This window comes from Peromyscus eremicus, chromosome 8a, assembly GCF_949786415.1.
Source record: "Peromyscus eremicus chromosome 8a, PerEre_H2_v1, whole genome shotgun sequence".
In the NCBI taxonomy this organism is placed as follows: Eukaryota; Metazoa; Chordata; class Mammalia; order Rodentia; family Cricetidae; genus Peromyscus; species Peromyscus eremicus.
In genome coordinates this window covers 32,166,684-32,194,579 of record NC_081423.1, presented here as the reverse complement: position 1 = coordinate 32,194,579, position 27,896 = coordinate 32,166,684, and the positions used below count along the sequence as shown (strand labels likewise).

At 41.8% G+C, this 27,896-nt stretch overlaps 2 protein-coding genes across 2 annotated transcripts; one reads left to right on the top strand and one right to left on the bottom strand.

The window, feature by feature from the left end:
- Window positions 1-58: 58 nt before the first annotated feature.
- Window positions 59-16,064, top strand: LOC131916843 (uncharacterized). Its single transcript, XM_059270402.1, has 3 exons — window positions 59-290; window positions 5,542-6,774; window positions 10,702-16,064. The coding sequence occupies exons 2-3, from the start codon at window positions 5,563-5,565 to the stop codon at window positions 12,016-12,018; spliced, it is 2,529 nt and encodes an 842-aa protein (XP_059126385.1). The 5' UTR covers window positions 59-290; window positions 5,542-5,562; the 3' UTR covers window positions 12,019-16,064.
- Window positions 16,065-21,236: 5,172 nt separating this feature from the next.
- LOC131915983 (T-cell-specific guanine nucleotide triphosphate-binding protein 2-like) lies at window positions 21,237-22,487 on the bottom strand. The gene has a single exon (XM_059269288.1). The coding sequence runs from the start codon at window positions 22,485-22,487 to the stop codon at window positions 21,243-21,245; it is 1,245 nt and encodes a 414-aa protein (XP_059125271.1). The 3' UTR covers window positions 21,237-21,242.
- Window positions 22,488-27,896: the final 5,409 nt, after the last annotated feature.

Below are 27,896 nucleotides of genomic sequence, written 5' to 3'. Positions count from 1 at the left end.
CCCTCACTGCAGCCCCTCCCTTTAGGGACCAGAGAGGCAGGATTCCGATCCAGGACATGAAGAGCAGAGAACAAAGACTGTGAACAGGATCTGGAAGGAAACCCAGGCAGATCAGCCTGTACTTACCAGCTGTTCTGATCTCCTGAAACACCAGAACCGGCACTCTGCATCCCATCTGGTTCCTGAACATCCCAGCTTAGATGATTCCATAGAGAGCTACCCCAGTGACCTTGCTCCCAGAGAAGAGCTGACCTCTCAGAAGGTCCACTCACATCATCACTCAGAAGCAGGTATGTGAAGGATTTCTAAGTGCAACTTGACTAAAATTCCTACTTACTTATGACATGGAAGGTGAACTCCTGGCACCAGGGCAGAGGAGCTTGAATTCTGGTTTATTTCACTCAGGGGTTATTCACAGTAGGGCCCTTCTCTGTCTTCTACACAGAGGATGCCAACCCCCCACCGAGGCAACAACAATCTTTTCTATCACCTGTGCATTCCTGGGTCTGTTGCTCTTCTGATGAGATCTTAAACTTGGAGAAGAAGGGCAGGCTGTGTAAGCAGATTCCTCAGCCAATGCTGTAACCTGTTTGGGGTCGGTGTTAGTTGTTGGAGCTGTTTGTTGTTTCTATTTTTGGTTTTGTCTGAGACTGGATCACTCTGGGTGCCTCTGGCTGGTCTAGAACATGAAAATCAGCCTGGCCTCCAACTCAAGGAGATCCATCGACCTCTGCTTCCTAGTGCTGAGATTAAAGGTGTGTACCACCACACCCAGCTCTGCTGTAACTGTTTTTTTTTACCCCATGGGGGTAAAATTCTAGGATCAGAACACCCACTGGTATCACCTGGTGTACAGTGAATCTGTGAAAAGCCATGAGCTTTACCTGGATCACCTGTGGATTAGGAAGGTCTTTGGGTTGGGTTTGGAAGAGGAAGCTACTAAGTGGCGTTTTTCTCTGTCTCAAATCAACTATTTTATCTGCCCTGAGGAAACTATCTCTACGACAGGGCATAAACTCCTTCAATGATGGCTTTACTGAGGTTGTGGTTTTCTAAACTCTTCAGAGAGTATGCTATGCTCAGTACTGACATGAGGATCATGCAGAGGTATTTACTATTTTCTGTAATAAATCAGCACATAAATTTTTCTCTCAAACTTTCCATATGGTGGTCAAATAACACCAGGAAGGTTTTTTTCAGATGTCAAAATTATTTATTTTGTCATTTAATATATTTTTTGAGAACTTCATGGATGAACACTACATCTTCCTCACTCCAGTTTCCCTCTCTCTTCATTCCAACTCTTCCCATCCCTCAATTAATGATCTATTCTTTAATTATTATCATAACACATATGTACATATGTAATGGCAGGAATTTACCCACATTCAAAAGTCCTTGATGTTTGTGGTATATGTCAAGGCTAGGCTGGGTTTTATATCTGAGTCCTTTGACGGAAATTCAGATTAATTACATGAAACAAGAACCGTATAGAGCCTAGCATAGGAAATCTATTCATGAATATCCTTCATTTTGTATTAACTCCTTTGTTTATTGGGTGAGGCACAACCACATGTGTTAAAGTTGACCAAATAGTAGATAATATCATTTTAAAATTCAGTGAACAACAATATAGTAGACAAAAGTGCACAATTGAGTAGTAAATTCTTTCTTATACTGTTGTGCTTGGAGTGAGCATGCACTTGGGTCCCGTGTCAAATGGTTTTCTGCGGTTGGTGACAATTGGAAGCTGCAAAGATGCTGCTCACAGAATCCGGTCCTTTCCACAGTCTAGAAGGCATGTCCACTCACTCTGCTGTGTATTCCCTGATACCAGTGTGCCGGCCTCCCTGCCTGCTTCCTCTGAAATTTCCTGCCCTTCCTTCACTTCTAGGACCTGTTGATGAGATGGTTTCTCCACTATTGACTTCTATCATGATGAGTAGTGGTTCCAGGAAGCAGGTGTGCTTTAGTTCAGAGTACACCAACAGAAATGTGTGCCAAGTGGGTTTTATGTAGTTAGTGTTATAGTGATTGTGGGGGTGTAGATATAAATACTATGGATTACAAATTGTAATTTCCTCTGAGCTGGGTGAAGCATGTTGAGTTCCCTTTTTTTAATTAAGAAAAAAATTATTCATTTTACATACCAATCAAGATCCCCCTCTTCGATCCTCCTGCCCCTCCAGCCTCCCAGTGGAGTTCCTTTTATGCATTACTGAATTTAACATCTATCTTTGATCCACATTCCATGAATGAAGTCCAGGTAAGCTCAGTGTCCATGAGTGTCTTAGTTAGGGTTTCTATTGCTGTGAAGGGACACCATGACCACAACAACTCTTGTAAAGGAAAACATTTCATTGGGGCTGGCTTACAGTTAAGAGGTTTAGTCCACTATCATCAAGGCTTGAAACATGGCAGCGTGCATGGTGCTGGAGAGAGGCCGAGAGTTCTACATCTTGATCCAGAGGCTGAAAAAGCAGACTGTATCCCACACTGGGCACAGCTTGAACATAAGAGACCTCAAATCCTGTCCCCACAGTGACACACTTCCTCTGACAAGGCCACACCTCCTAATAGGGCCACTCTCTATGAGCCAAGCATTTAAACACCTGAGTCTATGGGAGCCATTCCTGCTTAAACCACCACAATGGGTTTCCACTTTTCCAGTCCTTGCTGTTAGATCTAAGTCTCAAGAGACTGTATTATTATCATAATGTTCACTTGCTGACCATCAGATGTCACCTTTCTGTTTCTGATCATCTGAGGTACCCACCTCAGATGTGATTCCTAGTGTGTGATTCCTAGTGATAGATCACACAAGCTATAACCTAACAAAGCAGATGATCTTCTGAAACCTGTTTCTATAATATGACCTATTAATATCCACAGATGCTGGCCATCCATCTTACCTTTCCATCACCTAGGGTGATATAGGTAGAATTTTCTCTTTTCTGGGGAGTTTGGTCATGGATTTCTAAAGAAGCAGAACTGCTAGCATGAATCTACATCTGTTAAAGGGGGAATTAGTAAAGTGGCTAACTAGCTGTGATCTGGCTAGTCCAATAGTAGATGTCTCTCTAAGGAAAGGCCAAGAATCCAGTAGTTATTGTATCCAAGAGGCTGAATGTCACACCTGGTCTTCAGTATATATTGGAATCCCTAAGAAGTGGGTTCATATACCAGCAAAGACATGCTCCAGCAGCAGGATAAATGAACTTGCCAGAGAGAATGATGGCAAGCAGGTCAAGAACAAGAGCTTCCTTCTTCCATGTCCTTTTATGTGGGCTGCCACCAGAAGATGTAGCACAGATTTAAGGTGTATCTTCCCATCTCGAATTATCTAATCAAGAAAAATACACAGGTGTTCCCAGCTGCTTGGGTTTCAGTTTATTCCAAATGTAATCAAGTTGGCAACCAAGATGAGACATCACATGGGTATATGAAAAGACAAAACTATAACACTTAGTTATTTCACTAACTAGTCCTCCAGTGGCTGTACCATTAGCAAAATAAAACCAAAAGATTTGGGAGAACTCACCCTTCCTTCCTGTTCTCTGTATAACAGCCCTGGCTGTGCTGGAACTAACTCTGTAGACCAGCCTGGCCTTGAACTCACAAGATGCACATGCCACTGCCTCACAGGTACTGAAATTAAAGACATGTGCCATCACCACCCAGCTGATACTGAGAGATATTAACTGGCTGAGTTTTTTTTAATCTATTGTAATCATCGAGTTTCAGGGTACCTTCTTCATACATGTCAATGTACTGTGCCCTCTTCTGTGCCCCTCCAAACTATATGCCTCCATCTCCCCTTCCCTCCAGTTGATTCATTTTAATCCTCTAGCTACTCCTTGATTCTGCTTCCCTCATACATATAACCTTGTTGCTTGACTGCCCACCTCTTTTAATACGTCTTCAGCCTTTCATGATCCCTTCTCAAGACTGGGATCTAAAAAACACAGGTACAGACACACATGCTTTTAAGGTTAGGTTCAACCTGAGAAATAAAATGTAGGATATTAGCCTTGCTGAGGTCTGGATTCTCTTCTGAACAATGATTCCAGTTATACTCACTTTTCTGAAAATGTCATGGTTTCATTTTTCTTCCCAGCTACATACAATCTTATTGTGTCTATGTCATGTTTCCTTTGTCCATTTTTCTGTATACAGATATCTACACTGACTTGATTTCATGCATGTGCTTACATCTCTGTGGTCTGTTTACCAAGAGTCCTTCAGGTTGAACTGAATGGGATTCCTGGACCAGTGCTCAACTTTCTTAAGAAAATTCATACTTATTTAGTAGGAGCTGCACCAGCTTCTAACAGTGAATGGTTCCTTTTTTCTACATTCTCATCGGCATTTGTTGTTGTTGTTAATGTGTTTTATCATGGTAGTTATTCTGACTTTGTTCAGATGGAATATCAAAGTAACTTTAATTTGCTCTTCTCTGATAGCTCAGGCTATTGAAAACATTTTCAAGTATTTATTGGCCATTTTATTTAGTCTCTTGATGACTGTCTCTACAGCTCATTAGTGCACTAATTGACTGAATTATTTGAGTGTTTACTCTTTCAAGATTTCATTTTTACATTGTCAAAAAATACAGCCTTCCTTCAGTTCTTACACCCTTTTTATCGTCTCTTCTGCATTACACTGAGCCTTGGAGGGGGTGATATAGACTTCCCATTGATGGCTGAGCATTCAGCATCACTTATCCTCAACTCCTTGACCATTGTGAGTTACTCTATAATACTCCTACTCACTATAAAGAGCACCTTCCATGGCCAGCATGGACAACAATACTAATTCATGGATACAAACACAAATATTTAGATGGAAAATTGATGGGCATATCATGCCGAATTTCACAAAACAACATTGGCAGCTCCCCCAACCCGAGAGCCTATGACCACAACAACCACTTGGTTTTGATTGCCAAAACAAAAGGTTTTGAGTACCAAAGAGTAAAAGGAGTTTCTTAGATATCACAGTCATAGGAAACCCAAGATAGATACAACAAGGAACTCTTGAATCCTTAAGACTACTTCTTCTGAACATGGGTTGTACTCTCCAGTGGAATTTGAATAATTACCATTCATGTCAATTATTAAAGTAAAACTGAAAACCTGAAACTCAATTTACATGTCATAATATGACCTTATTTGAAGAGACTGACAAAGCTTTGTAATTGGGTAATTTCTTTTGCAGACAAAGGTCTTGGTACTGTAGCCCAGACTGACCTTAAACTTGAGATCCATAGCACAACATCCTTAGTGCTAGTGTTAGAGGTTTGAATTTGATCTTGAAGAACTCAAAGTGCTTTAAAGAGGAAAATGGTCAAGGGTAAAGGAATATGAGTCAAGTCAAAATTTACATCCAGGCCAGAAGTAAATGCAGTCGGGTCCTGAGCATCTGATTAAAAGGGGGAAGAGCCCACTTGTAATGTGCGGCCATTATAGGGGTTCTGCTTTCCCATTGGCTTGCTCTGTCTCAACTAATTCTTTGAACTTCCTGGTTCTTTCCTCCCTTTAGTATTATCAGCTGCTCCCAGTCATGGGTCAGACCTCCTCTGCTACACCCCCTCAGAAGGAGGATCCTGTTTTAACCTCCAGCCTTGACTCCAATCTTCAAAATTTCAAGATGGAAACCAAAGTCCTGTCTCAGGAATTAACCACCTTGATTGGATCATACCTAGAGGATGGAAACCTCCCGGGAACAATTTCTGCAATCAGAGATGCTCTGAGTGTCATTGAGAAAGCCCCACTAAACATTGCAGTGATGGGGGAGACAGGGGCTGGAAAATCCAGTCTCATCAATGCTCTACAGGGAGTGGGGCCTGATGAAGAGGGTGCGGCTGCTTCCACTGGAGTGACATGTACAACCACTGAGAGGACATCATACCCATACTCAAAGTTTCCCAGTGTGACACTATGGGACCTGCCTGGCATTGGGTCTACTGTCTTCCAACCACATGATTATCTGAAGAAAATCAAGTTTGAGGAGTATGACTTCTTCATTATTGTCTCTTCTGGACGCTTTAAACATAATGATGCAGAACTAGCCAAAGCCATTGTGCAAGTGAATAGGAGTTTCTATTTTGTACGAACCCACACAGATCATGATCTAATGGTTCAAAAACAGTGTAGTCCTCGGAGATTCAATAGAGAGAATGTCTTAACACAGATTCGAAATTCCATTTCAAGTATACTTAAGGAAGTTACCCAGCAGGAGCCTCCAGTCTTCTTAGTCTCTAACTTTGATGTGTCTGACTTTGACTTCCCAAAGCTGGAGACCACCCTTCTGAGGGAGCTCCCATCCCACAAACGCCACCTCTTCATGCTCACTTTGCCAATTGTTGCTCATTCTACCATAGACCAGAAGAGGGATGCACTGAAACAGAAGATCTGGAAGGAATCAGTAATGCCAAGAGCATGGGCCACCATACCATTTATGGGCTTGACCAAAAATGACATAGAGAAGTTGGAAGAGACTTTGAACCTCTGCAGATCTTCCTTTGGCCTGGATGAGGCATCCCTGGAGAACATTGCTGAGGATTTGCACATGCCACTAGAGGATCTCAAGGCAAACATTAAGTCTCCACATTTGTTTTCAGAAGAGCAGGGTAAATCCTTAACAGATAAACTATTAGAGTACATTAGCCGTCCTTACTTTTCAAAGGCTTTCCACTTGCAAAATTACTTCATTGACACTGTGGCAAATGATGTTAAAATTCTCCTTAGCAAAGAAGAGCTTTTTATGGAGAAGGTAAGTTCAATTCAATTCTAACACCTCTCATATTGGGAGGAGTCAATGGGGGGAAAAGGGTTTTCACAGTTGTTCCAGGAAGTACCTTGCTATCTCACTTTGCTGAAATGTTTCATGGTGACTTTGATGAATTTTGTCAAATCCTTTTTCTGCACCTGGTGAGAACTTATGGTCTCTCTGATTGAGACTGTTACATGATGCACTCTAAGGCTTTTCATTATAAATTGTCTCATTGCTGTATTTTTATTTCCTTTGTTTTTAAGAAGTATTTCCATTAGATGGAATCCTCCTTGTCACTCTGCTTTTGTTTCCTATGCTTTGGGGACTCTATGTGGAAAAATCTGATGAAATTTTTCATACCCATTTCCCTATAGGAGCTTCAAATTTTCACCTTCTATTAAGCTCTTTGGCCTGTTTTGAGTTGGTTTTGGGGTAGGGTGAAAGATAAGGGTCAAGTTTTAGTTTTGCCTGGAGTCCAGTTTGCCCAGTTCCATCTGTCAACAATGTGCCCTTTGTGCAGTATTAGTTTTTGAAGGCTTACTGAGATGTTGATTGACTGTGGAGGCACTCAGTTGGCTGTACATGTTTGGAGACATTTCTAGGTGTTCTCTTCTGGTCAGTTGGTTGGTCTATGGGCCTGTTTTCATGCCACTGCCATACTGTTTACTATGGCTCTGTACTATGCCTTGAAATCAGGTATTATGATGCCTCCTAGCCCTGTTCTTTTTGATTAATATTGTTTGGGCTATTTACACTCTTTTGTGTTTCTATGTGAATTTTGTAATTCCACAGTCTACTTCTATTTTAAATGACACTGATGTTTTAGATGAGATTGTATTGGGTCTGTAGATCACTATGTGAAGTATGAACACTTATACAACATTAATGTTTATAAGCTATAAACATGGGCATCTTAGCATCTTTTGTAGCTTTCTTTGAGATCAGTGTTTTGTGAGCATTGTTCAATGCTTTCCACTTCCTTGGTTAATTATTGAAATTTGATTGCTGCCTTCCATTTATTTCCCTTCCTTCCTCCTTTTCTTCCTTTTTTTCATTTATTCCTTCCTTCTCCCCTTTTCTCCTTGGCTTCCTATCTTCTGTGTGTATATCCTTGTCTATTAAAAATGAACTTTCAATGTTTCTTTCATAATATCACACTTCTGACTTTCTAAAGCAAATCTTATATTTTCATTCTAATTTCATTCATCAGTATTCTCTTTGATCTCATTGAGTTTTTGTTATTATTATGTTTTAGATTCACATACAACATGGTGGGTTATAGTATGGCATTTCCACACAAATGTGCCATTATACATTCCCATTCATCCTTCTATGTTTTAGTCATTCCTTTCCCCACTGCCTTCCACCGTGCCCTTGTGCTTGTCTGGATCGCTCCCTTTTATCCCAGAGACCTTTCTTCACTTTCTTCTCATATATAATCTACTGCTCATCCTGTGTATTTCCTCCTTTAACATTTCTTCCTCCCCTCTCATGTGATTGAGATTGTTGTCATCATTTCTGAAATATTTAACAGGAATTTCATCCATTTCAATTTCTTCAGAATCTTTTATTATAGAGCTATGATCCTTTGTGTTTAACATTGTCTTGGTCATTTTTAGTAATTCTTGTCTTCTGTGTAGCAATTTGTTCCTCTCAATGGAAATCTCTGTACTTATATAGGATGTCCTTACTAAGCAACTTCTCCAGAAAAATATGTCTTAGGAGGATGACTTGTTATGCAATATTGGATTCATTTCACAATATACATGCCATATCTTTATTCTGGTGGCAGTTATTGAGTATAGGATCAGTCCATTCCATGTTAAAATTGTAGAGAACTATTGTCTCTGATGGTCACACAAGACTAGGGACTCTCAGGCATTGCCAGCAACTATGACATAAATAATAGAGTGTAAGCGATGCATTATACATGAATTTACATTCGTTTCTATAGCCACAATGACCAGGAGTTCCTAAATATTGCTTCAACTTGTGAATCAATTGTGGACACAGTCCCAACATTGGAGAGGCAGAGAAAGGTAGACCACAAGGATTCATACTATATGCATGTGCACCTGTACACATGCATGCAGCATCACACACAAAATTCCAAGTTATTAACCTGAGAGTTTTGATATTTTAATATATTATTCCTAAGGATTGCAGGATCTATATTGACAACCCCTCATCCCCCTTACAGTTATTGGTGACATGGCTTCCAGGAAGGTGATTGGCAGAATCACAAAGAGAATTCTGTATACCTGAAGCTTCTATATTGAAATCTTCATACACCAAAATATTAGAGTGAAACCAGTCTCTCATGACTGCCTGCATTTACCATGTGTTCCAGCTACAATTCCAAAGCTCTGTATGTGTTTCTAACATCAAAAGGAAAGAATATGACTATGAATCTACACTTCATCCCAAAGTTCTGGTATCTTTACAATCAGTGTTGATAAACTTGTACACTCAAAGTTAACACAAAGTCATGAAATAGAAACAGTTTTAATGTCCTTGTAAGATTATAGTAACCTGGGAGTATGTGACAGAAATAGCATGTGACCTATAAAGTCCAAAATATGAAATCTGAGGACCTTTAAGGAAAACGTGTGTGGTATCTGGATAGAAACCCATGTGAGTTTGGCCCTCGCCTTAAGAATTGAATTTCTCGGAGGAGTTTGATGGGAATACATTTCTTCAGGGTTCTTAACTTTAAAAAATGAGGACACGTTCTTTAGTGTCTTCTTTAATGTTGCTTTCTTTCTTCCTTTCTTCCTTTTCTTCCCTTCCTTCTTTCCTTCCTTCTACCCATCCTTCCTTCTTTCTCTTTCTTTCCTTCTATCTTTCTTTCTTTCTATCTTTGTATCTTCTTTCTTTTTTTCTTTTTCTCTTTATGTATCCAGTTTGGGATTTTTCATTTTTGTTGGTTGTTTGGTTGAGGTTTACAGACTGAACGCTAGAAAGCAGGGGCACACAGGGAATTTGCTTACCATTGAGTCTGCTTGCTCCTGAGCCTATCATCTACCTCTTCTGTTGAAAAATAAGGAATAACATAGACACATATCTCCTTTCAAATGATTTTTCATCTACTTTTTAGGTTTTCAAACAAGCACATACTGCGTCTTAAGAATACACCCATTAGTCCCTTTGTCCCCTGAGACAGTTTCACTTCCACTTTCATATCATATGTACACGTATAACTTATGCATCTATATAAAGTCTAAGCCCCATGAATAAGAAATAGTATTTGTTTTTCTGAGACTGGCTTAACTGAAGTATTATGATAATCTCCAGTTTCATTCACTTTCCTTCAAATGACAATTTGTCTTCTTTAAGTAAAACAAAGTCTATTACACACAGATAGTGATATGTCCAACTCTGTGGCACATGTAATGAATACTGTCCACTCCCCACCTCATGGTCCTTCTCCCTTTATTCACAGACTTCACAAGAGAAACTAGAATGGCTGTGCTAAGAGACCAGAGGTCATGAGGGCTAAGAAGCAATGCTTGAAAGCATTCACAAGAGGCAGAAAGCCTTTCCATGAGAGATGTTGTTTAAGATTTTTGATACACTGATCTATGCCCTCAGGGTTTTTCCAATGTATGGGTATTAATTGTAAAAAGAGTAAACAGAATTTAAAGATGATTTTAAATAAGAAATAAACACCAGGGTAGGAGACTGTGTGGAATAAATGGACCTTGAATTGGACAGCAAAGAAAAAGGGAAGCCATGGGAGAAGTAGAGCCTGAGCAAGAGGGCACTGGACACACAGGTCAGAAATCTAGCCAGCAGCCAGGAACAGAGTGGAAGGCACTTCTGCGTTTAAAGAAACAGAAGATAAAGTCCTGCTTTACTATAGCACAAAGCCTAGGTCCTGCTCTGCTGTACAATAATCACAATGTCTTTCTCTTCTCCTTTATTCAGCCTCTTCTACTGCAAACAGCCACAGGCAAGCCTTCCAGAACCGCTGATCCAATGGCTCAGCTTTTGGCATCCAGCTTTGAAAACTTCTTTAAGAATTTCAAGAAGGAAAGCAAAATCCTCTCTGAGGAAACCATCACCTTGATTGAATCCCACCTGGAGAATAAGAACCTTCCAGGAGCAGCTTCTGTGATCAGCGATGCTCTGAGAAACATCGACAGAGCCCCGCTGAACATTGCGGTTACAGGAGAAACAGGGGTGGGCAAATCCAGCTTTATCAATGCCCTGAGGGGAGTGTGGGATGAAGAAGAAGGTGCAGCCCCCACTGGGGTGGTAGAGACAACCATGAAGAGAACTCCATACCCACACCCAAAGCTTCCCACAGTGACAATCTGGGACCTGCCTGGCATTGGGTCCACTACCTTCCCACCACAAAACTACCTAACTGAAATGAAGTTTGGTGAGTATGACTTCTTCGTTATCATCTCGGCTACACGCTTCAAAGACACTGATGCACATCTGGCCAAAGCCATCGCCAAGATGAATACCAAGTTCTACTTTGTCCGCACCAAGTTAGATCATGATTTGAGTAATGAACAGAGGAGAAAACCTAAGACTTTCAATAGGGACAGTGTCTTAAAGAAAATCCGAGATGACTGTTCAAAGCATCTCCAGGAGACCCTCTCCAGTGAGCCTCCAGTCTTCTTGGTCTCTAACTTTGATGTGTCTGACTTTGATTTCCCAGAGCTAGAGACCACCTTACTGAGAGAGCTCCCAGCCCACAAGCGACACATCTTCATGATGTCCCTGCACAGTGTTACAGAGACTGCCATTGACCGGAAGAGGGATTTCCTGAAACAGAAGATCTGGCTGGAGGCCTTGAAGGCGGGAGCATGGGCCACCATTCCATTTGGGGGCTTGATCAGAGATAAAACACAGAAGGTAGAGGAGACCTTGGATCTCTACAGGTCTTACTTTGGGCTAGATGATGCCTCACTGGAGAATATTGCCAAGGATTTTAACGTGTCTGTGAATGAAATCAGGGCACACCTTAAGTCTCTCCATTTGCTAACAAGGACCAAAGACATGTCCTTGGAAGAAAAATTATTGAAATATATTGAATATATTTCCTCCGTTACTGGGGGGCCACTGGCCACAGGCCTTTACTTTAGAAAGACTTACTATTTGAAAAATCTCTTCATTGATACCGTGTCAAGTGATGCCAAGACTCTTCTCAATAAGGAGGAGTTTTTATCACAGAAGCTGGGGTCATGTGTGTCTGATGACCCAGAGTACTGGGAAGCAGCTATGGACCTATGAGGCATGTACCTTCCGGCTGGCTCTGACTTACAGCCTACTTTGAAATAGCAATCATTTTCAGTGAGAGACCAGAGGATTCACCATCCCTTTCCTCTTTCAGAGACAGACTGTCACTGTAGCAAGTGGAAGAAGAGTCATCAACAGTGTAAAAACACATGAGAAAGGCTGTCTCCCATTAAAATACCATGTATGAGAATACATAGTTTTATACATATGACTTACAATATCTTTGTCCAATTAAACTTGGATCTTTTGTCTCACAGAGATTCTCCAGGCATTGACACACTCTCCTAAGATGAAGAACCTAGTTTCCTGCCTTGGTGGATATCTTTTGGGGTTTATGAAGTACAGGATGCTGGTTCCCAGCACACATCTCCACATGAAGTGGTATCTCCTGGATATGATAGACACATGGTAGATAAGATTGGGACCACTGTTCATTCTCCCTCCAGGATGGACTCAAGAGACACATGGTAGATGGGAGTGTGACCACTGCCCATGATCCCTCCAGGTAATGCATGGATGGGTGAACACATCCACAGGTCCTCTCAATCCTTGAAAACAAGGATATTTTATTCCATATCCTTTATCAGTCAACCTGAATGAGTTCAAACTTCAGCTTGTAGGCAGCACAGGCACTAATTAAATTGTCTTTCCTTGTGGTAAGATCACTCCAAAACACTACCTTACTGTTTCATGTCCAGTGGAGGTGTTGGTACTTTCCTTCACTTGAGAGGTCAGCATGTGGAGCTGTAGACAGCTTCTTTGTCCACAGCATCCTACTGAGAACTGGTATCACTTTTGGACATCTGATATCACTCTTTGCTAAAATTCCAGTGTTGCTTTCTGTATGTATAGCTGCCCTTCTAGAAGGTGGGTCGAGTGGTGCATGGGATCCCATGTGCAGAAAGCAAGCGTGGACATTTTTGCTCTACTTTAGGGTTCTTCAGAGAACAGGAAGCAATATATCATATCCATATCTCCTTATAATTATGTTTGGATCTATATAGTATTTGTATTAATTCCTTTTATGTCACAGTGTCCTAAACACCTGACAGAAACTACTTAAGAGAAGAAAGTTTTAGTCTGGCTCATGTTTTGGAGCCCTGCACTCTGTCATATGGAAGGGGCCTGGTGAGAGAAAGAACTCGCTGTAGGAGAAGGCTGGGAGCGTCGTGGCAGAAAGAGCTAGGTAACAACAAGGGGCAGGAGTAACAAGTCCTGGCCCTTGTGACCTAACCCCTACCTCCTAAAGGCTCAGCAACATTCACAACTGTTATGCCGTGCTGGGGACCAGGTGTTTAACACAAGAGCATGTGATGGTCTTCAAACCACAGTACTATCATATCCATAATTTATCATGTCTCTCTCCTCAACTTCCTCTCCTCCTTTCTCTTCCTCTTTCCCTCATCTCCCTCTTTCTTCTCCTCTTCCTTCTCCTCTTCTTCTCCCTGGCTTCTCTCTCTGCTTCTCTCCTTGCTTCTGTCTCTCACTGGCTCACTCTGCTGTGTGCCTTGGAAAGCACATTATCACCAGGGCAACCTTGCAGCCTGGAATCCTTGGAAAAGTTGATAGTACAGCTTCTGTCCAAACAGTAATAATTGTTTCCTTTCCTTCTTGGGAGTGTCGCGGTTTGCTTTGGTTCATTTTTGTTTACTTCTAAGGTCTTCAGTTGGTTAGACAGGGGCATTTACAGTAGAGGAGGGTCATCTGAAGCAGTCAAAGCCTCATGCTTCAAAATATAATCTCATCTAAAAATTACTTTAACCAAAACATCTATACTGGTGTGTTGCTTGCTCTGCAGCTGGGGTCCCACTGTCTCTGATCCCGGGGGCACGGGGCGAATAAACGCAGAACCAAATGAAACAGGCTCTTGGAGTTTGTAAGCAATCTCGTTTATTAAACAAAGGACTGAGGTATTTATGTGTGTACTTTTGGGCGGGCTCTGCTTCCAGCTGCTGTGGTGTTTCCTGGTTGGCTCTGGGTCGTGTGTCAGCAGTGGTCATCTTGAGGGTCCAGTTTCAGGGTCCTCTGGGTCTGGATACTACTGCACATGTCAGAGCTCTTTGTTAGCTTAAGGCATGGCCCAGTGCTCTAGGCCTTATCTGCCTCACTGGTGTTTGGTAAATACTTGGGTACTGTCTTAGTTAGGGTTTCTATTGCTGCAAAGAGACACCTTGAGACCGGCAACTCTAATAAAGGAAAAAATTTAATTGGGACTAGGTTACAGTACAGAGGTTTCATCCATTATCATCCTGATGGGTGGCATGCAAGCAGACCTGGTGCTGGAAAAGGAGCTGAGAGTTCTGCACCTTGATCCACAGTCAGTAGAAGGAGTCTGTGTTCTACACTGGACATAACTTGAGAGTAGGAGACATGAAAGCCTGACCACCCTACAGTGACACACTTTCTCTAACAAAGCCACACTTCCTCATAGTGCTACTCCCTAAGGAGGCCATTTTATTTCAAACCGCCACAGGTACCATCACCTAGACAAGATAATATGTAAAATTAATTTCCTCAAGCCCCATAATTATCCTAACCCACTGTATACCAGCAAATATATATATATAGTTAAAAAGTTATAGTTACAATTGTACTTACTTGTAGATACAGTGTGACAATGTGACTCAAATAAACAATACATAATTATCAAATCTTGAGAGATGGCTCAGCAGTTAAGAGCACTGACTGCTCTTCCAGAGGACCTGGATTCAATTGCCAGCATTCACATTGCAACTCATAACTGTCTGTAACTCCAGCTCCAGGGCATCTGACACCCTCAGAGAGACATGCATGCAAGCAAAACACCAATGAACATGAAATAAAAATAAACAAATCATTTTTTAAAGTCTGAGGAGTCAGGCTTCCATATTCTTACTCATATTAAAATTATTGTTACTAACAGATAATAATTGCCACTATTAATAAGTACATGTATACAGTAGATGCTGACCAATTGAGGATACATTTATCATTTTACTGTCCTTGCCCAGTCTCTGGGGCATCTGAGCATCTCTGTTGTGCTCATTCATAAAGAGCACCACAGGTTATTTTAAAGAATAATCTCTGTGCTGTGCTGCAGCACATCACAACCTACTCCTTCCGTTTAACCCTTTTGGGACCTGTTATCCAAACTCTCTCTGCTCCTCTCTTCACCTTTCCAGCTTCTAGGAATCGCTATTCTACAGTCACATCAATCACTGGAGTGTACCACTGCAAGTGTGTAGTATTCGCAAGTAATTTCTACTCTTTCTGATTCATTGTCCTCTGTGACACCATCTACTGAGCAGTCTGCTCCTGGTGACCACTTACCTGCCTCTGTGTCATGGAGAACACCCAGGGCCCAGTCTCAAGGAGGCTTTAATCTATTTCTGTGTGGTTCAACACTAACAGTCACAGTGGGAAGCCATTACTGTAGTGTATGTAGCGAGGGAAGCCGTCAGCAGAGAAGTCCATTATGAACAGGAGGCTTCTTGTCATGTATATGGGAAGTGTTTCTATATATCGCAGGTTTGTGTGTGATGGTTTATATGGACTGTCAACATGACAAGATCTAGAGTCACATTGGAGACAAATCTCTGGGAATGTCTGTAAGGGATTATCTGATTAAATTAATCAAGATGGGAAGACCCGCCATGAATGTGGGCAGCGCCATTCCCTAGGCTGGAGCCCTGGACGGCATAAAATGGAGAAAGCCCTTGAGCGCCAGCCTTCATCTCTCTCTGCTCCCTGACTGCAGGTGCCATGTGATCAGCTGTGTTCCCCATCACAACAGACTGTAGCCTGAACTGTGAACCCAAATAAACTCCTTCCCTCTTAAATTGTTTTTGCCAGGGTATTTTATCACAGTAACAGGAAAACTAATACAAGTAACTGTGCGGCTAGGCAGTTGTGGCACACACCTTTAATCACAGCACTCAGGAGACAGAAACAGGAGGATCTCTGTGAATTCAAGGCTAGCCTGGTCTACAGAGCAAGTTCCAAGATATCCGAGGCTACACAGAGAAATCCTGTCTTAGGATTTCTAGTGCTGTGAAAAGACACCATGACCATGACAACTCTTATAAAAGAAACATTTAATTGGGGAAGCTCTATTACAGTTTCAGAAGTTCAACCCATTATCATCATGGGCTTTTTCTCCTCAAAATTTACATTTTGTAATTTACTCTGCTCAGATTGCTCCTTTTCATTATAAATCTTCATTAGAGTTAACACTAATAACTACATGAAAGAGTCCATACTAGGCTATTTTGAGAATTTTTCTGCCAATGGCATTAATCCAAGTCTTAACTTCAACCTCAGGCAGACTCTTTGGACAAGGGCAAAAAGGCAGCCACTTTCTTCACCAAAATGTCACAAGAATGATCTACTAAGGCAACATACTAAAATTCTTCTCCTCTGTAACCTCATGAGCAAACTCCCACAGTTCATCAAATCACATTCAACACCACTGTCTTCCATGCTCATACTAGGATGGCCCATTAAGCAGTACTTAAAGCATTCAAGTACTTTTCTAACCCACAGCCCCAAGGTTCATATTCCTTCAAACAAAAACATGGTCTGGCCCATCATAGCAATACCCCTCTCCTGGTACCAACTTCTGTCTGAGTTAGGCCTTCTATTGCTCTGAAGAGACACCATGACCACAGCAACTCTTATAAAGGAAACATTAAATGGGGTAGCTCAAGGTTTCAGAAGTTCAGTCCATTATCATCCAGGGATCATGGCAGCATGCAGGCAGACATGGTACTGGAGAACTAACTGGGAGTCCTACATTGCAGGAAACAGGAAATGTTCTGAAAGTAGGAGTGAGGGAAAATTGAAAAAAGAGACCTCAAAGACAACCTCCACAGTGACACACTTCTTCTAATGGGGCCACACCTACTCCAACAAGTCACATCTCCTAATACTGCCACTCCCTATGAGCTTATGGAGTCCAATTACTTCAAACTACCACAAACCTTATCTCAAAAAAAACACAAAACAAATAAACAAAAAAACAAGTAACTGCCCATTGATTATCAACAATGAGCATATACCAATTCAACTTGTGGTATATTGCAAACGTCCAGTCTATTTATACTATGTGTGGTATTGATATGTGGTATGTGTAGTAAGTGTGGAGTGGATGAGCATGAATCCTGCCTGCAGTTTGTTGAAACATCAAAATGCTGTACTAATGATAAATGCTTAAAACTGTACAAGGAAATCACTGATTGAACACAAAAGAAGAAAAGTCATAGGAAGACAGTCCTCATGGACATTCCAGACCCAAATAACAGAGGAATACCTGAACTGCACATTTTGCAGCTGTGTGCCTTCACCACCTCTATGTCTACAGTGAATGAACGACTAGACAGGACAATCTCACTGTCAAAGCAGGACATTAGAAGCTCCAGTTCTGAGTGCTCACCCAGCAGGGAGGGATGCCAAGGTCTGTCTGCACATTCAACCTCATCCTAAGCATCAAAGCAATCATTGATTTTTTTCCCCATCAGTACAGCAATGTACAGAAAACAAACATGCAGGAAGCCATGGGAAATCTAAGGCCAGTTCTAATGTTTGAAGATGGGCATGGAGTGTGTGTGTCCATGCATGGAGATGTGGGAGCTTGAGAGACTATGCCCTGGAGTACATTGAGCCTCCTCCATTGACTTATGGATTCTGTGAGATGGAAAATCCATTTTCTTTAAAGGCGGGCATGACTCCTGGTAGGAAAAAGAGTGGCCCCACCCTCATGGCTGTATGGGTGGCACAAGTTGGACTCTGGATTGTAATTTATAAAAGAGACAAAGATGACATGAAGTTGGAAGGAAATATGGGATGTAGGAGTGGGCCTAGACGGAGCCAGGGGAAGATTGGGGGTGAATATGATCAAAATGCATTCTGTACATGTATGAAATACCTAAAGAATTAATAAAAAAAATATACCTTCTAAAGTATTAAGGAGACAGAGTAAAGAGGGGAAAAACAGAATTGCTTTGTTTTATGAAGGACAGACTAACATGTTTGGGGCCTTTGGTCCTTTCTTCCAGACTGGAGCTGGTTCTCTGGCCCTGCCTTCTTGTAAAGAGGGAGCTTATCTTCTTGGAGATTTCCTCCCCGAAGCTCAGGCCCAGTCTTCCCTTCCCTCAGCTTGGGGCATAGCTTTGAATGCTTGAAAAAAAGCAGTTTGCCGGGCGGTGGTGGCACACGCCTTTAATCCCAGCACTCGGGAGTCAGAGCCAGGCAGATCTCTGTGAGTTCGAGGCCAGCCTGGACTACCAAGTGAGTCCCAGGAAAGGCACAAAGCTACACAGAGAAACTCTGTCTCGGGGGAAAAAAAAAAGCAGTTTGGTTTCAGAAATGATTTATTACAGAAACCTTCATCCTGCTCTGGTGAGGTATGTAACAGGAGGGGCTGGAGAGATGGCTCCATGGTTAAGAGCACTGGCTGTTCTTCCAGAGGACCCAGGTTCGATTCCCAGCACCTACAAGCTGGTCTGACTTGGTCTCCTGTCATTCCCAGTCATTCAATTCTTGTTCATGCCAAGGGGAGGATGCTGCAATCCCATAGATGACTTCCGGTTATACAGAGAGTTTCAGACTGCCAGGGACACAAAGTAAGTTTTTGACTCAAAAATCCAAGACAGACAGACAGACAGACAGAAAGAAAAGGGCAGGCTCAGTACTAAGGGAAGTCAGTGTGACAACCCTTTGAAACTGGTCCACAGGTGCTTGCGCCTACCCTCAGCCCTTTCCTGCTTCAGTGGGAGGAAGCCAGGCACAGAGAAACGGGTGATGGTGCAGCATAAGAGAGAGGAGATCGGGCAGAACGTGTGCTCAGGTCAACAGAGCAAGACGCTGGCAGTTCAGGGCTGCATGAGACACCTAGCTCCTATCAAAATCCTGCCCAGCCTGTCTCCTTTCAGAGTAGGACTCAGGCTCAGCTCTGCCCTCCACTCCTGCTCCTCCTTATTCAGATTTGCAGGGAGAACTTCCAGTAATTACAGAACAGCAGAAGGAATGACAGAGCAGCCTGACCTTCTTAAAGAAACATGGCTCCTTGGGCCCTGCATCTACTTTTCCTAGAAGACCCCCCCACCCACCCACTCCACCTTTCCATCTTGGGAATATCATGAGTGTGTTAGTGCTGCTATGACATGTGAACATACCCAGTCCCTGGCTCCATCCAGAAGTCAACCATTAACCAAAGGATTCCAATCTATTAGGAAACTGAGTTCCCCCTCCTACCCCAGCTAGGTGCCTCTTCCCACTAAGACACCTGCATACTAACAGGAGACCACTTCTCAATGTTCTTGATGAAATCATCTCTCCTATGAAGACGGTGATGTGGGAGAAGCAGGTGTGAGAAAGGAACTTGGGAGATCTGTGCTTCCACTGGGGCCATGGTGAGTGACATCAGGGCCCATGGTGCTGCCAAGGGCCATGTATAGGCCCACATTCCTGTTGTAGGTGGGGTCTGTGTTGATATCAATGTCCCATGTTATCACAGGGGTCATAGGAACCATGCATGTTGAAATCTGAGAGCCTTGCTGAGCTGGTCCTTCCCATCATTGGCCCTGCTCCTTGCTGGGCCCTGCAGTAGGAGAGCTGGTACTCCTCCTTATGGGAGAGCTGACCTGGGAGAGCTGGCCTCCACACTCAGGGGAGATGGCCCCACTGCACACCATGACCATGAGAGATCTAGCTCTGATGGCAGAGGTTAAGAGAGCTGGCTCCACACCTCTCATGAGTGGCTGGGACTGAGAAGCTCAGCTACCACCTAGACCCAGATCCTGGGCCTTGGTTTGGCCCACCCTATCATCTACCCCATCTATGACCCACTGGAGCATGTGAATGGCCTGGTCCTGCAGAACAATAGCCACATGTTCTCTAAGACTTGGGGCAACAGCAGGATAAACAACCAGGAGTTTCTGTGAGGGTGTCGTGATCATGGTGTGCCAAAGTCCTTGACCTGGACCAATGATTCATTACAGTGAACGTTTGTGGGTAGGGCTGATTGGACAAAAGGGTATACTGGGTGACACATCCCAGCTCCCAATACCACTAGGTCAAATGAAGAGTTTTTAGAGAGATGGGGAAGAGGAAAGGGATGTGGTTTAATGTTTGTTTGTTTTGTTTTGTTCTTAATAACTTTGGTGGAGGTCTTCTTTTATGGTGGACACTGCAAGGGTGAGGGTCAGATAATGAGGGACTGAGAGGTGAGAGGGATTGGAATGCATGATGTGAAAATCCCAAAGAATAAAGAATTATGTTTTTTTAAAAAAAAAAGATGGTTCTTCCTATATCAGTGATATATAACATAATGAGACATAACAAAATAATATAATCAAGATAATCCCTCATAGGGCTCCCAGAGTCCCATCTCACATTATGTCATACTATCAGTGAATCCATAATAGACAGGAATGGTCAGCAGGATAATGGGACAAACCGGTTGTCAATAGCTCCACATTCTGGCCCAGTTCAAAGGAGAACAAATACCAATAGTATCCCTGGGAGATTAGAGAAAAGGGGTCAAGCAGGTTTTTTGGTTTTTCTAATGAGTGAAATTACAAGAAGAGACAGTTTATAATTAGAGTTTCAGTTGCCAATCACATAGTGTGAATTTCCAAATCACTCAGACTGGCCTTGAAAAATATGAAATAGATATCTTTATTTGTGTTGGCAAGAGGGTCCCTAGATAGGTTTACTCATCTGTGTTTTGTCTTGTTTTGAACCAAGCTCCTCCTGGATGGAGCTTGGCCTATGTCACAGTCCCCACCTGTTGTGTGCCTCCTGTGTGGGGCTCACACCTCTTAAGGAGGTGTGTTTGTCTAAAGTGTTGGGTACCAGAGGCCCCTGTTTCAGAAACCCATCAAACTACTGTGACAAAGCAGATCAGGCTGTGAGAATGCAGAAGTGTGTGAAGACTTTCACAGGGGTAAAAGATCCAGGATTCATCTGACCACAAAATCACAAATCAAATCTATATTCACATGGGTGTTTTATGTAGGATTTTATTGGAAACAAGGTTTCCTCATGCATTCACACAATATTGGTAATTCTTCTATTACTACAGCACACTTGAGAACTCGCCACAGTCATCTTCTGACTCTGGAAGAGGATAAGGTGCTCCACAGAGAAGGTTTGTTACTCTGGAGTAGGTTATGAGTCAGTGTCCAAAGCAAGGCCAAAAGTAAACACTTTATTGGAGGAGCTTGTGCCTCATTTTCCTATCATTCCCAGTAATCGGGGGGCTTAGATATATATGGTCCCACCTTCTTTTCAAAAAGAGCTTCCTTTTTAAGAAGAGCTATGGCATCATTTGCTGCAGTATCCAGAAAGAGATTCTGCAAATAGTAAGTCTTTTCATAGTAAATCCTAGAACCACCTGGTCCACCAAAGATCAAGGAAAAGATATTAATATATTTCATTAGTCTTTCTTCTAAGGACTCATCGTTGTCTTCTGTAAACAAATTGTAAAATCGAAGGAGCGACTTGAGTTCTTTCACAGACAAGTTATAATTTTCAGCAATCTTTTCCAATGAGGCATCATCCAGCCCAAAGTAAGACCTGTAGAGGTTGAATGTTTCATTCAGATTCTCTAACTCACTCCTGATCATGCCAACAAATGGAATGAAAGCCCATGCTCCAGCCTTCAGGGCCTCTAGATAGACTTTCTGCTTCAGGGAATCTCTCTTGAGGTTAATGGTTTCCTCAGTAACACTGTGCAGGGACAGCATGAAGATGTGGCGTTTGTGGGCTGGGAGCTCACCCAATAGGGTGGTCTCCAGCTTTGGGAAGTCAAAGTCAGACACATCAAAGCTAGAGACTAAGAAGATGCGAGGCTCACTGGAGAGAACCTCCTTGAGTTTCTCTGAACAGTCGTCTTGGATTTTCATCAGGACATTCTCCTTATTGAAAGTCTTAGGTTTACTCTTCTGTTCACTATATAAGTCAACATCTATCTTGGTTCTGACAAAGTAGAAATTCATCTTCATCTCTTTGATGGCTTTGGCTAGTTGTGCATCATTTTCTTTGAAGCGTGTAGCAGAGATGATAATAAAGAAGTCATATTTACCAAACTTCATTTCCCTTAGGTAGTCCTGTGGTGGGAAGTTAGTGGACCCAATGCCAGGCAGATCCCATATTTTCACCTGGTGAAACTTGGGGTGGTCATAATGCTTTATCTCCATGGTTGTCTCTGTCACCCCAGTGGCAGCTGCACCTTCTTCTTCCTGCCCCACCCCCCTGAGGGCATTGATGAATGTGGACTTCCCTGTCCCTGTCTCCCCTGTCACAGCAATGTTCAGGGGGGCATTGTCGATGTCTCTCAGTGCATTTTGAATTACAGAAAGTGCTTCCTGGAGTTTCTTTTCCTCAATGTGGGATTTAATCAAGGTGATGGTTTCCTCAGAGAGGATTTTGTTTTCCCTCTTAAAATTCTTAAAGAATGCATCAAAGCTGGAGGCCCAAGCCATGGCTCTGTCTGGTAGAAGCTGAATGGAGCAGAGAGGAGAGAAATTGTAATCATTAGTTAAAGCAGGGCAAAGCCTTGGTGTTTTCTGGCACAGTAAAGCAAGACCCCTGATCCTGTCCCCCATCAGATCCCGCATTGCCTTTTGTCTCTTCTCTTGGTTTCTGTCGGGTGTCTTTCTGTATGCTGTGAATATCTGTTGTTCCCATTGGTTAATAAGTAATCTGCTTTGGCCTATGGCAAGCCATCTTAGAGGCAGACAGGAAATCCAAGGATGGAGACAGAAAGGGAAAGGCAAAGTCTAGGGAGATGCTAACCTTCCAAGGAGTAACATGCCAGCAGACCGATAAAGCCAACGAACACAGGACAAAACATAGATGAATAGAAATAGGTTAATTTAAGATATAAGAGCTGGCTAGTAAGAAGCCTGAGTCATTGACCATGTAGTTTGTAAATAATATAAGCCTCTGTGTGTTCACTTGGGACCAAGTGGCTGCAGGACTCAGCTGGGAGAGAATGTTCGACTATGGGGCGGGGTACCAGAGAAACACAGGACCATAGAGCCAGGTGGGATAAGAGAAACTTTACGGCTACATTTGGCTTCCCAATGTGTTGGCTCAAGTTTCTACCTAAAACCTGAAAGAGCTTAAGAGATTCTAAAACAGAGCCAAAAACAGCTTCCTACTTCATGTCCCACATGGGCTGCAAGATGCTGCAGCATTCAGGCTTGAGCGCAGCATGGCGGAATCCCACCTCAGTACACAGAGCTGTCTCCAAGATGTGCAGCACACTGCATGATGGATTTAGCCTTTATTCATAAAGACAAAAAGGGTTTCTGGGTCAGCTGCATACTATCTGATGACAGCATGGACCCTAGAGTTGGTGGGGTAAGTGTGACTCTCCTGGGTACCTCCGCCATATTGAAAAGATGAAGTGGGCAGAGTCAGCAGCCAGGTCTGCCACTTCAATCATAGCCATGCTGCTGTTTGCAATGATCAGAAAAGGATTATGAATACAAAAAGACAGATTCAGTTGAAATAAACCTCTAAATGGTTTACATCATGTGTAAAAATGTACATAGGCTTGGAAGAAAGAGGAAAAGGAGAATAGATAGCTATATAAAGAAAAAGATAATTTCAAAAAATAAAGTCTTTAAAGAGACAGTAAAAGTAATATAAAAAATAATCTACATAAAGATGGAAGTCACACAGAGAGTCTGGATCATACTGTCTTTGGGAATTTTAATGCAAAAAGATGTTTGATTGCAAAGAGTACTCAGTTAAACCAATATGTATATTTTAAAGGTATCTTGACTTCAAAATTCATGTTTGAGGATACAATGCTTTGGAAAAAAGGTTTGCTTTTGTTTCTACAGAAGATGAGAACCTGTGGATTCCTTCCAGATTAATATGGTTCCATCATGGAAGACCCCCTGAGAGTTCTCCAGATGATCCAACATCCAGAACAGCTTCAAGGCAATTGACTCAGAGAATACAACCTCATAGACTACTCCAATCAGGACTTGACCATAATCCTAATTTTTTTGTGTGTTTCCATAAGACTACCAGTGCCCCCAAACACCTGAAGTAGCCTAGAAAATTATGCCCACATTCCCAAAAAAATGGACTACAGATGTTTGTTTTTGTTTAGGGGTTGGTTACAAATTGTAGTTAGTCAAAATCAATCTCTTTCTAAAAGAAAAAAAGGGGATATGATATAGATGTATTAGGATAAAAGGGCACCTCACTGAATCTATTTTTAAAGAACAACAATTTGTTTAAAATGTTTTACATTGCTATGGATTCTAGTTTATTGATACAAATTTAAATTTAATTTTGTTATACTATATATATTTCTACTCTTGTTTAAGGTGTTATGTTTATGTAACTCATTTAAAATTATAATGTATAATTAAGAAATACAGATTAATAATTAGTCATCTATGATAATCACACATATAGTCATGTTAGTTAAGTTTTCTAGGTATACATAGATATATTTCAATTAGGTAGGTAATTTTCAAACACCTCAAAGACCTACAGAATATGGTACTTAAAATGTTTTAAAAAATTCAGGCTTTCTGGACAATGAGACAGGTCTACTCCTGGAAGCACCAATTTACTTCAAAGAAGATGATGAGCATCGAAGAAACTCCATATGGAGTTTGCTTTCCTTATGGCAAAATTTAGCCATTTGGACAAGAAACTGTTCTTGCCTAGAATGCTTGACAAAATGTTGTATTGACTGGACATGCAGGACCCATGGAAAAATGCCCACTAAATTTTGCCAAAACAAGACTGAGAGACATTGGCCTATAATCTTAACATAAATATCCCAATGTTGCAGAGGAACTTGGGTGACTGTCCAGGCAGCCAACTGTCTCTGTCATTTCCAGAATTTTGGAAGTTTCTTACAAAGCACTTCTTGTTTACTTAGGTAATATTATATCATTCTGGAGTCTTGGATGTAGTTAAAGACTAGATAGTTTTAATTTTCCTGGGCTAATATAAAAGATAAATTAGGTATGAAACTTTAGACTCACAAATATAGGTTAGATGATAAAATATTTTCTTTAATTTTACCAAATACAAATAGACTAGATATTGTAACTATATTCTTGCTTGATAACAGTTTGTTATATATAATTTTTATATTAAAGCCAAAACCTTCCTATTTGATTAGATAGAAAAAGGAAAGCGCTGGAGGATGTCTTTCTGTATGTTGTGAATATATGTTGTTCACATTGGTTAATAAATAAGCTGCTTTGGCCTACGGCAAGGCAGCTTAGAGGCAGGTGGGAAATCCATGGAGAGTGACAGGAAACAGAAAGGCAGGGTCTGGGGAGACACCAGCCTGCCACCCAAGGAGCAACATGCCAGCAGACCAATAAAGCCACAGAACATGTGGCAAAACATAGATGAATAGAAATGGATTAATTTAAGATATGAGCTAGCTAGCAATAGGCCTACCATTGGCCATACAGTTTGTAAATAATATTAAGCTTCTAAGTGATTATTTTATAAATGGCTATGGGACCACAGGGCCAGGCAGGACTGGAGAAAACGTTAGACTACACTTGGCTGCTGCTTCCACTGCTGACTTGGACGTAAAGAGGCCTTATTTTCTGGCCTCACTTCCCTCCTAGGGATTTCCTTGCACTTCTTAGTCTAATTCAGAATCCAGTTAATCTGTGAAGTTATACATTGCAACCTTTATTATCACTTTGAAGTCTCCTTTAAATTCCTTTATTGTCATTAAAATGACACTCATCCATGGTGTCAAACCTAAAAGGATATAAAAGAAGCAATACTTCTGACAGGGTCCTGAACATTATGTGAACAGTTTACTAAATTGCCTGTAGGTCATCAAGGCTTCTGGTCTCTTTGCATGGTTATTCTGTAATAAGACAATGATTCTGGATGAGGGATGGAAAAGACTGATTTGAAAAGAGATGTCCAACTAACTGTAATTTCCCTTTCTTCTCTTAGCAGAGGTGGGACATGGGCTCCATGGAAGCAGACTCCTAAGTGAGTGACCCCTGCTTCTTGGTATTTAGTTGCTTAGTTGTGTATGTTCTTGTATTGTGTTCTCTGGAGTAATTAGGTCAGAAATCAAGACAAAATAAGAATCAGAGCTTCCACACCAGGCCCTGACAGTGACATCCTGGGAGAACTCTGACAAGTATCTTACATATTGCTGACTGGATTTTTAAGGTCACTACATTTCTCAAAACCAGATACTCTAGAAAACACTAGGATTTAATTGAAGAAAGAGTTAAAACTATAGAAAAAGAATATATTGGGAGTTGAATTATTTCATATGTTCCTAAATATCATAAAATATATATTTTTAAATGGAGTCATTCCACTTGGTTGATAATGCCTCCCCTCTGAGCCACAGAGTAACAAAAGCTTCATTGTCAGGCATGAGAAACTTCTCTTGAGTTGTGGTTCAGGGGAGTCCACGATACTCCCAAACAACACAGGCTACTGCTGTTGCCCTTATTTGAGTCCCAGAAGTTGAAAGGTCCTTTTGCTGAAGACACCACACACTTCAGATACAATACTCAGAGAAATCAAGCTGCAGCAGAGCCATAGTCTGCTCCCCAAATACTAACTTTCATAACATCAGAAGGTGCTATGTAAGTTCCCAAGGGAGGAGAGAATTCAATAATCCTACCCAGCTGTGACACCTATGAGCCTCAATGATGATCATCACAATGAGATACCTCTAAAGGAGCAATGGTTGCATTTATGTGTCTAATTGGACTACAGACTAGCTGAACAAGAAGAAAACATGCCTGGTAACTGAAAAGCTAACAACTCACCTGTTGCTAGTGAAGTCATAGATCTCAGAGGAAAACCCACTATGGCTTTTCCTCTCCCAGTATACTTCCTATCTGCTTTCTAAATACTTATCTTTAAACCCACAGGTAAGTGGAGCTCTCCCTCGCCATCAAACATTCTTCTTTTCACAGCAGTCAGAGATCACTTCAGAAAGCCACAACTAGTCAAACGCAGAGAACAACTGACTTTGTGGTTCCCAGCCTCAGTGGATGCGTTACAACACAAGCCTTAGACCTGAGACACAGGAAATGCTGCAGACGAGGGTGAGGAAAGACTACAAGAGTCAGAGGACCACTAAGTCTGCTGCAAAACAGTCTTCTTGACATGACCAGGATGATAGATCCATGGAGCCTCAACATTACGGCCATTTAAACCAGACCTGAACAATGGCACCAACAGTTGACATTCTAAAGTGGACGTGGGAAATGGCGTGGGTTGTCACACTTAGAGGAAGAGTCACACAAGTGGTACAAAGCTGCAGAGAGGAGGATTAGTCTAACCCAGAGATGCGCTCCCAATGATTATTCAGTCCCAGAGGTTCAGCCCTAATAACTATCTGCCTGCCTGTCTGTCTATCTGTCTATCTATCTATCAAATCTATCTATATATCTATGTATACAAGCTACACTAAATGCATTCAGCGGGTTCAGTTTCTATATTTATGTGTTTATAGATACATCACAGTGATAAAGAATTAGAGGTCATGAATTTAAAAGGGAACAGGAGGTAAGGAGGGGACTGCTGGGAGGAGAAGGGGATGATGCACTTATATTTTAATAAACAAAAGGACTCTTGCTGCATGACAAGCATTTAAATTAAATAAAATTCAAAATAAAAAAGAAAGAAAGAATACTGTTAGAGGCAAGGGCAGCCATGAGGAGACCATACTCCAAAGAATGTAATTCACAGAATCTGCCTAACAACATTACAGTGATGAACCTGAGCCAGCCAGGGCGACACTGTAGGATATTGTCTCCAAAACACTGGTCAGAGCCCACCTGCCCAACTGCCCATGAGATCAGCACTTACATACTAGTGCTGGTAGCCTGTTAACCTTCCTGTCTACC

Bases quoted from the DNA above. Each gene is read 5' to 3' on its own strand.
- LOC131916843 (XM_059270402.1), top strand. From the start codon at position 5,563: ATGGGTCAGACCTCCTCTGCTACACCCCCTCAGAAGGAGGATCCTGTT. The intron at 6,775-10,701 runs GTAAGTTCAATT...TCCTTTATTCAG, and splicing joins AAGAGCTTTTTATGGAGAAG to CCTCTTCTACTGCAAACAGC.
- LOC131915983 (XM_059269288.1), bottom strand. From the start codon at position 22,487: ATGGCTTGGGCCTCCAGCTTTGATGCATTCTTTAAGAATTTTAAGAGG.